The sequence below is a fragment of the Belonocnema kinseyi genome, chromosome 6 (assembly GCF_010883055.1).
Source record: "Belonocnema kinseyi isolate 2016_QV_RU_SX_M_011 chromosome 6, B_treatae_v1, whole genome shotgun sequence".
In the NCBI taxonomy this organism is placed as follows: domain Eukaryota; kingdom Metazoa; phylum Arthropoda; class Insecta; order Hymenoptera; family Cynipidae; genus Belonocnema; species Belonocnema kinseyi.
The window spans coordinates 141,989,224-142,002,310 of record NC_046662.1 but is presented as its reverse complement, the minus strand read 5'-3'; the positions used below and the strand labels follow the sequence as shown (position 1 = coordinate 142,002,310).

General features: G+C 35.2%; 1 protein-coding gene across 4 annotated transcripts in view; it reads right to left on the bottom strand.

The window, feature by feature from the left end:
* LOC117174215 (centrosome-associated zinc finger protein CP190) overlaps positions 1 to 13,087 on the bottom strand; it is a 102,363-nt gene that overhangs the window by 36,805 nt on the left and 52,471 nt on the right. For all 4 annotated transcript variants that reach the window (XM_033363083.1, XM_033363084.1, XM_033363082.1 and 1 more), the window contains one exon: positions 502 to 641. In XM_033363083.1, the coding sequence (XP_033218974.1) occupies positions 502 to 641 (140 nt within the window). The remainder of the gene's footprint in view (positions 1 to 501; positions 642 to 13,087) is intronic.

Genomic DNA, 13,087 nt, shown 5'->3' with positions numbered 1-13,087 from the left:
ATATATATATATAAACTTTTAAATATCTCGAAAAATAGGCACTCTGTGAAAAAATGTTATGAATCAAAACTTAATCACTCTAAGGAGTACATACACTGTCGTTAAAATCGGTCCCCACACACCGCCCCCTGGGGTTGGGGGCAAGTTTAAGATCTTAAATGATATTTGAAAGTTTCAAGTTAAAAAAATCACCCTGTATGTATATATTCTTAAAAGGACCGTTCAAACTATTTGTAAGCTACATTTTGAAAATATTGACCCCACCCCCCTCTGTATCGCTTTTTCGTAAATGTATGTAACATTAAAGTGGGCTAACGCTATTGATGACGCCCCACTACCTTATAAGCGTAGAATACTGTTTTAACGGTCTCAAAGGTGCATGCTCAACAATAATAGTTATACAGAAAAAAACTACAAAACTAAGGTGGTTTTTATCACCATGCTGCAAAAGAGCAAGAAATAAAACGAATACTCTGTAATACATATAATTAATAAGTTTACCTTATTATAGATTTTACGCATTCATACGGCATATCGTGCGGCATTACAAGGATTCCATCGAACATCTGATTACTTTCCCTTTGTTGGTGTTCCAATTGTACGAAGTAGTCCGTACATGTGGTGATGACCAGCCGATGAGCCTATAAAGAAAGGTGGGATAAATAAATTTATTATTTTAGTATTGATAAGGAAAAACCTTATTTCATCGACTTATTCCAGAATATTTATCAGCAATGTACACTAATGGCGTATCGGAATCAGACCAATGCCCTCATCAGATTATCTTGGGTCCTTTCGCAGAAATTTATAGATACAATCTAAACAAATTTTGAGTCGTTAAGATTTTTAGAGATGTTATATATAAATTTCTGCAAAATAACCTAAGATAATCTGATGAGAGAATCGGTCTTATTTCGAAACGCCATTATTGTGCATTGCTGAATAAATAGTATGGAAGACGAAGTCGATGAAATACGGGTTTTCCTTACCAATACGAATTTCTTGTTTCCTAGACTTTAAATTAAGAATTTTTACATCTTGAAGTTCTTTTTGTAATTGATTATTTCATATTTTATAAACCTACAATGCAATATACCACAGTAGGAGTTTTTGAGCCATACGTGGCGTATCCCCGGACGGCGCACAATGGTAAAACACGATTTTCTTTGTTCATATACCTAATATCTCAAAATCGGGTACTTTTCATATTTTATAAATAAACTGACTTAAACTGTTAGAAATGGCAAAAATTTTTTTTACATTAACACTTAAATTTGTTAATTTACATTGGTGTATGAACAAAGAAAAACGCTTTTTTACAACTGTGGCGGATAGGGAAATGATCGCTAAACACAACGGATAGGGCTTGAATAAAATACGCCTCGCAGATCAAACAGGAAAGGGGAAGGTCACCATTTTAAAAATCGCAATTGGTGTAGGTTGTAACTCACTGAAAGTGCTCTGAGTCTTGTCCGGATTTTTCTGCCGGATTGGTGTAGGGGCTGATGTGTGCTTCATCTGTCGAAATTTAAGTTGTAACCAGGTACCAGGGTACCTTCGGGTCTTGATCGGAGAATGCCCTGTGGGTGTAGCTAACGATTATCTACTACCGGCGAGAAAATTCGCATCAGTTGGTTTTTACGCTTTCGAACGCAGCCGGTAATTTAAACAAATTGTTGTGATTTACAGAAACAAATTTCACAAAAAATAAGAAATTTCGGGCACACTTTAAGAAGAGTAAAGTTTCGAGCACTATTTTATGTAGAAGATTAAAGGAGAAAAATGTGGAAAAATTCATGAAGGTGCTTCGAACACTTATGAACAAATTGCCGTTGACAAATTGGAAAATAATGAAAGTGTGTTTCAATTACAAAAATATACAACCATACTATTTTCAGTTCTAATGAAGAATTTGGAGCGTTTCAAATTACAAAACATTGCGCCAAGGTTTTGTAATTATTTATAAGTTAAAGAAAATATACGATTACTTTATTTCTTGGTGAAAATCGCGATATTTTAATACAGATTTTTGTATTGAAAAACAAGTGTTCACACCTTTCCTTACAATGAATTAAAGAGGTGCGGCACTAGACAAAGCCAGTAATAAGGCCAAAAGCAATATTCAGAAGCACATTTTGAGGAAAGGCGAGACCGATCCCTGAAAAAAGATACCAACTGGTTTTTAACCGTTGTTTTCCATAATAATAACTGAAAATAGTAGAATTGTATATTTTAGTGATTGAAACAGACAATTTAGAGTACTGATGTTGTTTTATCGACCAGGGTAATTAATTAATTGTTTATGTTAGAGTTTTGTTAAATACTGATCTAATAATTTGTTTGCAGAAACGAGAATAACCTACCTCAGTCCGAAGTTGAATCGGAAACGCTACTACTCATGAACATAACGCTAGGTATGCAATTACGCCGCCAGGACAAGAGTAGATGGTTTCTTCTTCCCCCTATTGGATAGATAGTTTCTTCTTCCTCCTATTGGAGACACGGTCATGAGGGCCACAAGGCACCGGTGTGCCAAAAATGGCTACTCCGTGACTATCCCCTCTCCGCCACAGCCCAGAGTAAGCGAAAGATTAATTAACGAAGTAGATGAGAATCCGAACACGTTTTCCGGGAGAGTGTGAGTTTGCTAGTTGCAAATGAGTTGGCAAAAGAGATCGCCGAAGCATGGCATAATCGCATACAAGCCATGATCCTGAAGTAATGCTAACTCATACAAAAGTGACAATTCCCAAAATACCACATCGAATCATGATAAGAATATCCCAAAGTTACTTGTTATAATTAATGAGTATTCTCCTAAAGGTGTCTAGCGAAATTTCGTTTTTAAGTTCCCAGAAAATTCCCAAAAAATTCCCAGATCGGAAACCGCGGTTTTTATTCTTTTTTTATATTAGTTTTAAAAGTACTAAAAAACACAGGAAATATTACAAAGTTAATTATTTTATCAGCATAAGTATAATTTAACATAGACGGTTAATGTTAAGTGTTAATGAAAATATTTTGAAAGGAAATGTCAAAATATCATATGAATCAGAAAAAAAATTAAACAAGACAAGCCTTATGTTTGTTCAGGCATCTACTATTAATTGATCATGCATTTCTCTTTGTTTTCATTATTATTGAACAGTTTTCATGGCAGACGTAGAATCAAGAATTTTTTAAATTTTATATAACGACAGAAAACCAAAGTTTACCAATCAGACTCAAAGCTCAGAAAAGTGTAGTCCCATTGGATAGATATTAATTGGAAAAAACGCTCCATTGGAACGAATATTTACCCGGAAGGTAACATATTTTTTTGTTGGAGTGCCATCAAATTCAGAAATTCTTTTTCTACCAATAAACCGAAATTTTTGTCTCCTATTTTTTAGACAGGATTTTTCACTCACTCTTCAAAGACTATAAGCATGTTTTGAAAAAATAAATATTTGACCTTCAAAAATGAAGTTCAAAAATAAAATATCACTTTTTTCGAATTTCGACTATTTTTTCCAGACAGAAAATCAATGTGAGCTTTTTTCGGCACTTCAAAGTTGAAAAGGGGGATGGAATTTCGCTATTTATGAAAATAAACGTGAAGTAGTTTCTTGAGGTTACCATCTGTTTCGATGTTTTAAAACATTTCATATGAGTAAAAAAATGATCTTCTGCAGTTTTGATAGGATTTTTCAAGCCTTTTTCATTGAACAGAAGCATTTTCTGAACAAATACATATTTGAGCTTCAAAAATAAAGGTTAAAAGAAATTTTTTAAAATTTCAACCATTTTTTTCAATCTAGACTTTTCATGAAGCTTAGGTTTTTTATTTAAAACCCCTGAAGGTGAAAAAGTGGTCTAACAATTATTTATTTATAAAATTAAATGTTAAGTATTCTGGTGGACGATTGTTGGTCTCTTATTTTCATAAACAAAATTTGTCAGCCCATTTTTCAATTCTCAGGTTTTTTGAAGGAAAAAACTTCAATTTTATTTAAGCCTAAATTTAAATTTAAAAAATAGTCGAAATAAAAAAATAGCTTAACTTATTTTTGACCTTCATTTTTGAAGAACAAAAATATATCGTTGTTTTGTTGTTGTTCAAAAAATGTTTATGTTTCATGAAAACGGCGATGAGAATCTTACCAAAGCATACTTGCCTGATGATTATGTATATATTGTAAACAAATTGTATTTCTTTATCTATTGACGAACTGTGGTATGAAGCAAAAAGTATTTAAAAGAAATTAAACTTATAAAGAGCAACAATTTAAGAACATTACACTCCGTGATGGTATCAGCTGAGCACTAAAACAACAAGTGAAAAGTAATGAACGTATTACATGTATGAACCATTGGCGTACTTGCGAATATACTTAAAAAGATATTCTGCCATATATTATCTTCATAAGTATTTTTTTTTAAATCATAAAGAAACGCCTCGACGACACATAGACATTTGCTAATCTAATGCTAGTTATCTATAAGGTTCCAATTGAGATATTCAGAAATTGCACTATATGGTAAGATTAATTGAAATAATGTAGCAAGGGAACCTTTAGGTTAGCTTATTTTGTTTAAATTGATACCCTCCTCAATTGAAGGTACATAACAGAGGTTTTCTGAGGAAAACTGATAAGACGCAATTTTGACCTATTTATGAGAAAAATGCTTTTTAGAAATTGCGCACGGATGATCATCGAGCCGGTGTAAAAGTATATCGAAGCGTCCGTAGCTCCCTGGCAGAGCGCTTAGCTGACAGTTCAATTCTCGCTATCCGTACTTTGTTTTTTATTTAATCTTTATTTATTAAAATACTTGTTTTTTTATTTTTGATTAAATTTAATATAAGTATGCTATTTAATGACTATTTATTTCTTAATTCCAATAAAAATTTTGTTTATCGTATTTTTATCAGTAGTTTGGACGATTGTGCATTTTATCAAAATTCTTAATACATCAATAGGTTTCTAGTATTTATATTTTTAAATGAAAGTAGGAACAAAGTGCTCCAAATAAAAATTTCAATAATAAATACGAAATACCAGTGGATGCAGTGACTCATTTCACAAATATTTACTAACAAGTATCAGAAGTGTCTTGAAAGTGTATTTCCAGACACTTTAGATTTTTTAAATACATTTTTCTCTAAAATGGGTTAAAATTGTGTCCCCTGGTATGCCTGTATTTTATTTTAGCATTTACTGTCTTCTCGTTTAATGAAACCCATTTCTGAAAAGTTACGTTTAAAGAAATGCAGAGTCTAGTGCACAAATTTTGGGACTCACCGAAGTAATGCGTAATAAACACATCTTCTCTCGAGTGTCATACTAAAGTCCCAGAGACGCTTTCGCATTAGTTTAGAGCTTCAGCGTATAGGCCCCATTACTCTTGGGGGTTAACTCTCTAAAGGCGGGACAACTCATCGTTCCCGGAAGATAATCGGTCCAGGGTTTGATCTCCATTGCGACACAGACATATCACTGTTGCGTGCTGGTAACTTATAGTCCGATCAGGATCTTTACAAGTCGTTGCAAGATGTTCGCACACCTGACTGCGAAAACACCTAACGGCCTTATAGATTTCCGCAGATACAAGTGAGTCTATATACGTTTTACTGGTCTAGAACATCTAGTTAATATTTTCGTAGTTTTACGAACTTATATAATATTGCGCCTACTCAGAAAACTGTTGTGACTTTCTGTAAGTTTAGTAATCTTTTGATGTTTTGTGAAATTCGACTCAAAAATGGAATTGAAATTATTACTTTTTCTCCGTACATTTATTATAAGTATTATCAAAGTTATTTTATCTACACTTTAGTTCATTCTATCTTTTATAATACGTTACACAACAAAGATAAACTGTTAAACAAAGTTAAATTGTTCTAATATAAGTAAGTGACTTTATGGAATTATTTCAATTTTAACTCATTATTATTGTCTGATCTAATCATTTCTAAGTCAAGAAAGCTAATACTTTTGTTAGCCTCTGTATCGGATTTAAACTGTGATCTCGGGTGGGAAGAGTTAAAGATTGAAATTGTCTAATATAAAAACAATTAGATGTCCACCGCCAAAATTCGACCAGTTCAAAATTTAGGTAAATTTTTGAAATAACATAAAATATCTTGCTTTTGTTAAATAATACTTTCTTTCTTATCCACCACGTCCTATTGCAACATATGTATTGTTTCCTAGATTTACAAGTATAGAGATCACAGTCTCTATTCATTCTAAGATAGAGGAATAGAGGACTTTTTTCCAAAATAGAGGCCTTTTTGGGGAATTTTTAAAAATAAAGGATAGGATAAATAAAGAAATCAAATTAGAAAGAAGTCAGTGGGAAACAATGTATCTTCGAATGGACGTATATACATGACCATTTACATCAGAAACTAATAAATTTACATGAGTGAAATCAGTAGAAAATAAGATATCTTTGAATAAATGTCTTATTATAAACTTTAAAAATTAATTAAACTATATAAACTCTTTAAATAATAATGTGCTTAATGAGTTACAACTTAAACAATCGTAAAACACAGTCTCCTATCAGTCTTTTTATACTTATTGAAATGGTTTAATCGGATCTTACGCCTTTTTTATTGAGTTCACGCATCCTACATACTTGCGGTTCTAACAATTTCAATGTTACTTGCCTTATTAAATTAGCATCAGTTGTAGCTAAACAGCTTACAGTCATGTCATTAAATATGTAAGTTTGAGAGTTTACAATTTAAAATAAAAACATATTACTTATGAAAATAAATAGTCTAACGAGCCTTTTCTAAATTCTAATAGCGCATTCCGGCTTCATAGTTTATTAAACTAGTATCACATTGAATACTAATTACCAAGTGATTGCATATCCTTTTATTAAAAAAGAAAAGAATATTCTCATTCAGAGCAGAAGAAGGTATTAACCCTTAAAGGTCCCCATGGGGTTGTTTTTGCCCGGACGCTTTATATTGAAATTTACGAAGTTCGTTCTTCTTCAGTTTTTAATATTTTTGTCAATGTCTTACAATTGAAAAATCATTTAACAAGTAAAATTTTCTTATAACAAGACACTTAAGGGAATGCCCAACAAAATTTAACGCCAAAATATTAAGAAGCTTCTATGCAATAAAAAATTACGAATGGGGTCTTCAACGACCTCACGAGAACCTCAAAGTTACACCAAAGTAAGGGGACCTTAAGGGCATTTCTCTTCACCTATAATTAGTATTCTTTGGAATAATGTAACGTGTTGAACTTGGCCTCAGAAAGAGGAAACAAGTGCCCGGTGCGAAAGCTTTAACAGTTTGAGTAGATAGAAAGCGGTTTACGAGAAAAAGGGTTTGACATAAATCCATTCGAAATTATTCGGTTGAATTGTGGCGTGATCGAGCAAGCCGCGGTAGGGTAATGGTTTAGGTTGTAGGTTAGAGATACTGCCGTCATGCTTTCGCAGCCTCCTACATATTTTTTCTCCTTATTCTTTCTTTGAATTAGTTTAACTGTAAATATGCATTAATATTATAAAAATAAATATTGAAAAAATATATATTTTTAGAATAGAAACATTATTTTTCACAGAAAATTTTTTTGATCCATAATTTGATGTTTGTAGTACGCAATACATTATTTGTTAGCAATAAAAAAATTTTTTTACACTCATGTCTTAGGTGCTACAAACATCAACTTATCGTTAAACAATTGATTCACTCCTTACTTATTGGGGTATTCGGTGGTAGCAGCAAGGAGAATAATTTTCAGGGACGATTGATTTCTGTTTACTCAGGCAGAGAGAGATGGAACTATCTCTTGGAGTGAAGGACAGGAATATGCGAAGGTAACTTGCGATAGGGAGTGAGTGAAAGTGAAGGAGGCACTGATGTGTCTATCACATAAGATAGAAAGAGAAATCGATAGGAACAGTAATCGGAGGAAATGTGGAGTGATGCAGTAGTTGAGTGGTTATTTTCGATTTTGACTCTTCACCCCAAAAAGAAACAATGTTAGCGGGGATTTCGAGTTGTTAGAAAAAGACACGGGTCGGGAAGAAGTGAGTAACTGCGTTGGCTGAAAGGGCTGGTATGCCGGACTAGCTCATCAGTGGAGGACGAAACAGGGAGGAAGAAATTTGAGTGAACAACTTTTATTTTCAAAAGACAAAAAACTTGTTTACTTAATTTTGTGTTACCATGTTTATTTTTGTGTACAGTGATGTTTTCTGTAAAGAATGGTATATACGCTTTTCTACTCTGGAAAACGTCGGCGAATCTGCTCCTTAAACCTAGGACTGGCTTCCAGCTGTAAGCTTTCCGAAGAGAGAGAGAGAGAGAGAGAGCGTAGTGGTTCGTTTGGATAATGAGAGACGGCTATGGCTAGCCGTCACGACCTATGGCTGGTTACCAGCGGTGGGCACCCAGGACTGGTTTCCAACTGTAGGGGTTTGTAAGGGTGCAAGTTACCAGCTCTTAAACAAGTGACGATCCGTCCCAGTGGGCGCCCTTATATAGCGGACTCAACGTGGGGTTGCGTGGAAGTCGCGTGGAGAGAGTGAAACTTGTTGGAGCGAGATGCACGCGTCGACTTCGCTGGCGCTGGCGTATAACAACACAATTTAGTGGGACAAACATAATCATTTTGTCTTTTTTTTTTAAATGTATTTTTTGAAATACTTATTCTTATGTTCATAACACTTGCACATACTTACGGTTAAATTATTAGAAACAAAAATTATGGGAAAAAATAAGTACGAAGCTGGGAACACATGATGGCAGACTCTCTAGCGGCTTGCTCAATTGTGCTACAATTCGACCGATTACACTCCCATCATATGATAATTAATCGCGTGGAATAATGCGTTAGGGACAAGATCGCAACAATAGAATAGGCTCCAAAATGTATTAGAAATTCTTTTTTTTATTCTTTATACTCCTGTTTTGAATCTTTTAATGAACGCTTAGTGCCCTATTTCGGGCAATAACTACTAGTTTTTCTATGAATTAAGTTTATCTGAGTTTCTACTATTTTATGAATAAAAAACGCACTATTTCTGAAAATAAGCTAGAGGTGTCCACGAAAAAGGAAAAACGCTACTAATGAATCGCCTTTCTTACCGCCTTAGGCATAGAACAAACGAGTGTGTGAAGAGAAGACACGGATGAGCGATTCGAAAATGGGAAGGAGAGTGTTGTCAGGGAACTGTCAGCGGATACCTCACAACTGACCTATTGATTAGGCAATATTTTAATTTCCTGTTGTTTTTTATCCCAATATTCTTTTTGAAATTTTAAAATTATTAGTAATATTTGCTTCTATTGTATGCTTTCATAGTAAATTGAAATGGCCACTTTTATCCAGACCTGAGGTTAGGCAACCCGAGCACGCGGAAAAAGCCCAACACGAATGTTGCCATTCGGAAGGCGGTAGACGGTGAGAATAGTCCTGGGAAGTGAGACCAAGAAGCGCAGGATCCTCTCTCCCGCATTCTACACCAACTGAATAAAGTATAAGACTGCAGGCTACGTGCGAATCGAGACACTCGACGAGGACTACGGGAAACCTAAGTCCACAGCCAGTTTTTGGATCTAGGTACGTTGTCACAGGCTCTAGATATTTCAGTCACGAGGTAAATTTCGTACCTTTAAAAGTACAATATTGTTCCTTTATGGCTAAACCCGTCAGTCTCGCTAGAAGTGAAAAAAATATTATACGGTTTTAGATTTAATTCTGTCCCAAAATCGTGACCTTATTTTGTGAACCGACGGACATAGCCGTATCCGTAAAATCACAGACCAACAGTGAGGGTAATCACATCACCCTGAACCTAGCTATTTATCGAGAACTTGATAATCCATTTAGCCTAACCTACTATCCAATCCCAATTCACCGAGCCAACCATGGGACAATTTTGATTGATCTTGAGAGTCCGCAGACTCGTGCTGGTACGGAAATGGGCTTAAGATCATCTCAAGGTACCGCGGCCTACCTGCTCTCTTGGCAACCTTTTTCTATTGTTCAGGGCTGGGCTCGATCTTGAAGGCCGTGGCTCTCAACTGGAGCCTTCTGCATTATGTTAAATTTAAATGGATTAGTGTATCAACTCCGTTGCGCCCTACCATGGAGGTCGAGTCGAAGGCATGTTACCGAGTTAAAATGTGTTGACAGCTGCAACGCACAGTAACATACGTTACTTAAAAAAATTTTACACTATTTAGATTAAATATGTTTATACTAAATTAAATATACAAGAGTCTAATTGTCAACGAAACGTGTGGGGTTCTTTTTTTATGGTCTATAGAAATTGTTTTGCATACTTTTTTGATTGACACTTAATCTTTTTGTTAGAAAATTAATTTGTTTTGTTGAAAATTCAAACCGGATTCAGCCCGGATTAAGAAATGATAGGAGAAAAATTTCAGTGAACAGCTTCTCGACAAGAGGATGCACGGTATCTTCCACAGAAATGTGGAGGATCAGTCGATGTCGTGTGAGCTAATGTTTGTTTTCCTTAAATCGCCCGGATTGAAGTTGGACACGGAGGGTTTCATTTGGGTCTGTGAGGATTATGTCATTTCCACTTTATCATATCGTCGCCATATTTTGAGCCAAGATATTCCCGATGATACTTGCAGAGTGTGTGATACACACCCCAAACATCTAGGACACATATTATCTAGTTATCTAGCTTTATCCAAAGGCAGAAGGCGGTACTAAGAGTGCTTTATTACCATCTCTGTTACTCTTAGGGCATTAGCCTTGATACCGCTCCACTAAATGCTCGTAAGGAAATTGAGTCGATTATCGATAATGCATAGTGCCGCATATACTGAAACTTCATATTCTTGACAACCAGCTGAAAAAAACATCATAGTCAAGCAGAAAGAAAAGAAAGAGAGGTATATAGACCTTCTAAAGGAGTTGCGACGATTGTACCCGGAATATTCTCTTAAACTAATCGTCCTTAACATCGGCGCTCTAGGAGTTGCCAAGATTTGGCTTTGGACCCAATCCGTCGACTTGCGGGTGCGATGCCCGCCTTGCGTTGTGGAAGATCCTTGACGGTCCATGCGGTGAACACTAGCCTAGCAAGGGAGATGTTAATTTCCGGAGAGTCGTGGGACCGGTACCTCTGGAGGAAAAGGCTGGTGCTCTTGGTGGTTCGAAACCTACCTTAAACTGTAGGTCCTTCTCCCACATCCAAGTAAGTGTGTGGGGGGTTTATAAAGGAATAGGGAAGAAGTTGCAAGAAAAATGTGAAACCTTAGGAGACACATTAGAAGCTCCCATTCCATACTATTATATATAGATATATTATTGTTTATATTATAATTATATTATATCATATTATCCCATTTTTCTTTTTCTATTTTGATCTGCATTCCAAAGAAACTCGAGAAATTGGCGATTTTCATGTTTTCAATACTTCACGCTCTTCTGTATGCGTCCCTTTTTTGAGTTTACGTTTTTTCAAGTTTAAAATATAAATTATTTTAATAGTAATCCTATCACATATATAAATACAGTGGGACTCGTCGGATCGGGACGGACCGGGTCTCCACTTTCGATCAGCTAGGTCGCAGAAATAAATGTAGCTACACCTCCTGGTAGTGACGTATTTTAAAATATACAAGGCCCTAACATTTTAGCGGCCGTTACAAGCCGGTCAATTTTCACACATACAGCAGTGACTTCCGTCGCGTGGAGTCTGCTGCGTTTATACGCGCGTGCGCCTACCTATCACGGTCAGTGGAGAAGTTTACGAGTGCGGACTACATCCTTCCGAGGATTTCGATGCGACGAGTCCAGATGTGGCAGGTCCTACTGTATATACATATATTATCAATGATAATATTATAATTATGTTATATTATAATAATCTTATTTATGTCTTGATCCGCATTTGAAAGAAATTAAAGAAATTGGTGATTTTATGATTTTGAAATATTTCGCGCGAAATTATATATATACACACTACTGGTCAAAAGTTAGGGTTCACCTCTTTTTTGATGATTGATTAAGTTCTGTTAATTTTAATTGTGTCAGAGCTAACAAATTTTCTCATTAAAGGATTAAATTAATTTAAAATTCGGTATAAAATGAGCCCAGGATGAAGTCTATTTGTCTATTTTTCAAGTAGATATTGCAAAAATTGTGCAAACTTCAATGTTTTCTTCAATTTACGGTAACTTTCGTAATAATGATAAGATTTTCTTCTATATTTACGCTCATAACGCTCTTGTGATACTGTTGAAAGATTGCTTAAATTCTCACACTCTGATAGAAATTGTTTAAAGGTTTGCGCTCATATACTTTTGCGATACTATGGAAAAATGGCTTTAAAATGAGCCCAAATACATTACAAAATATTGACTAGTACGGAAGTTATTGAAAATGTAAGAAAATATTGAAATATACACTATTCTTGCAATATCTACTTAAAAAATGAACGATTTGGCTTCATCTTGGGCTCATTTTATGGGAAATTTTGAGAGAATTGACTTATTTCAATAGAAATTTTTTTTAGCTTTAACATAATTAAAATAAAGAGAATTTAATATTTTAGCATATTGTTGACACGCAGGGATGCTTTTTAGGCCATAAGCAAGTGAAAGCTTGGCACCTCCAAGAGCGCCGATAAGGACGATTAGCTTAACAGAATATTCCGGGTACAATCGTTCCAACTTCCTTATAAGGTCTCGATACCTCTCTTTCTTTTCCTTCTCCTTAGCTATGATGTTTTTGTCAGCTGTTTTTGTCACCATGTCAGGCCTCGAGTGAGCAACAGAAACAGTTGTCAAGAATATAAAGTTCCAGTATATGCGGCACTTCCCATTCTCCACAATTGACTCGATTTCCCTAGGAGAAATGCTCGGGGTGTGCATGTCACGCACTGCAGCTATCATCGGGAATGTCTTGGCTCAAAATGTGGCGACGGTATGTTAAGGTGGAAATGACACCGTCTTGGCATGCAAAAGAGAAACCCTCTGTATCATACTTCAATCCGGGCGATTAAAGGAAAGCAAACGTTAGCTCACAAGACATTGACTGATCCTTCACATTTCTGTGGAAGATACCGTGCATCCTCTTATCGAGGA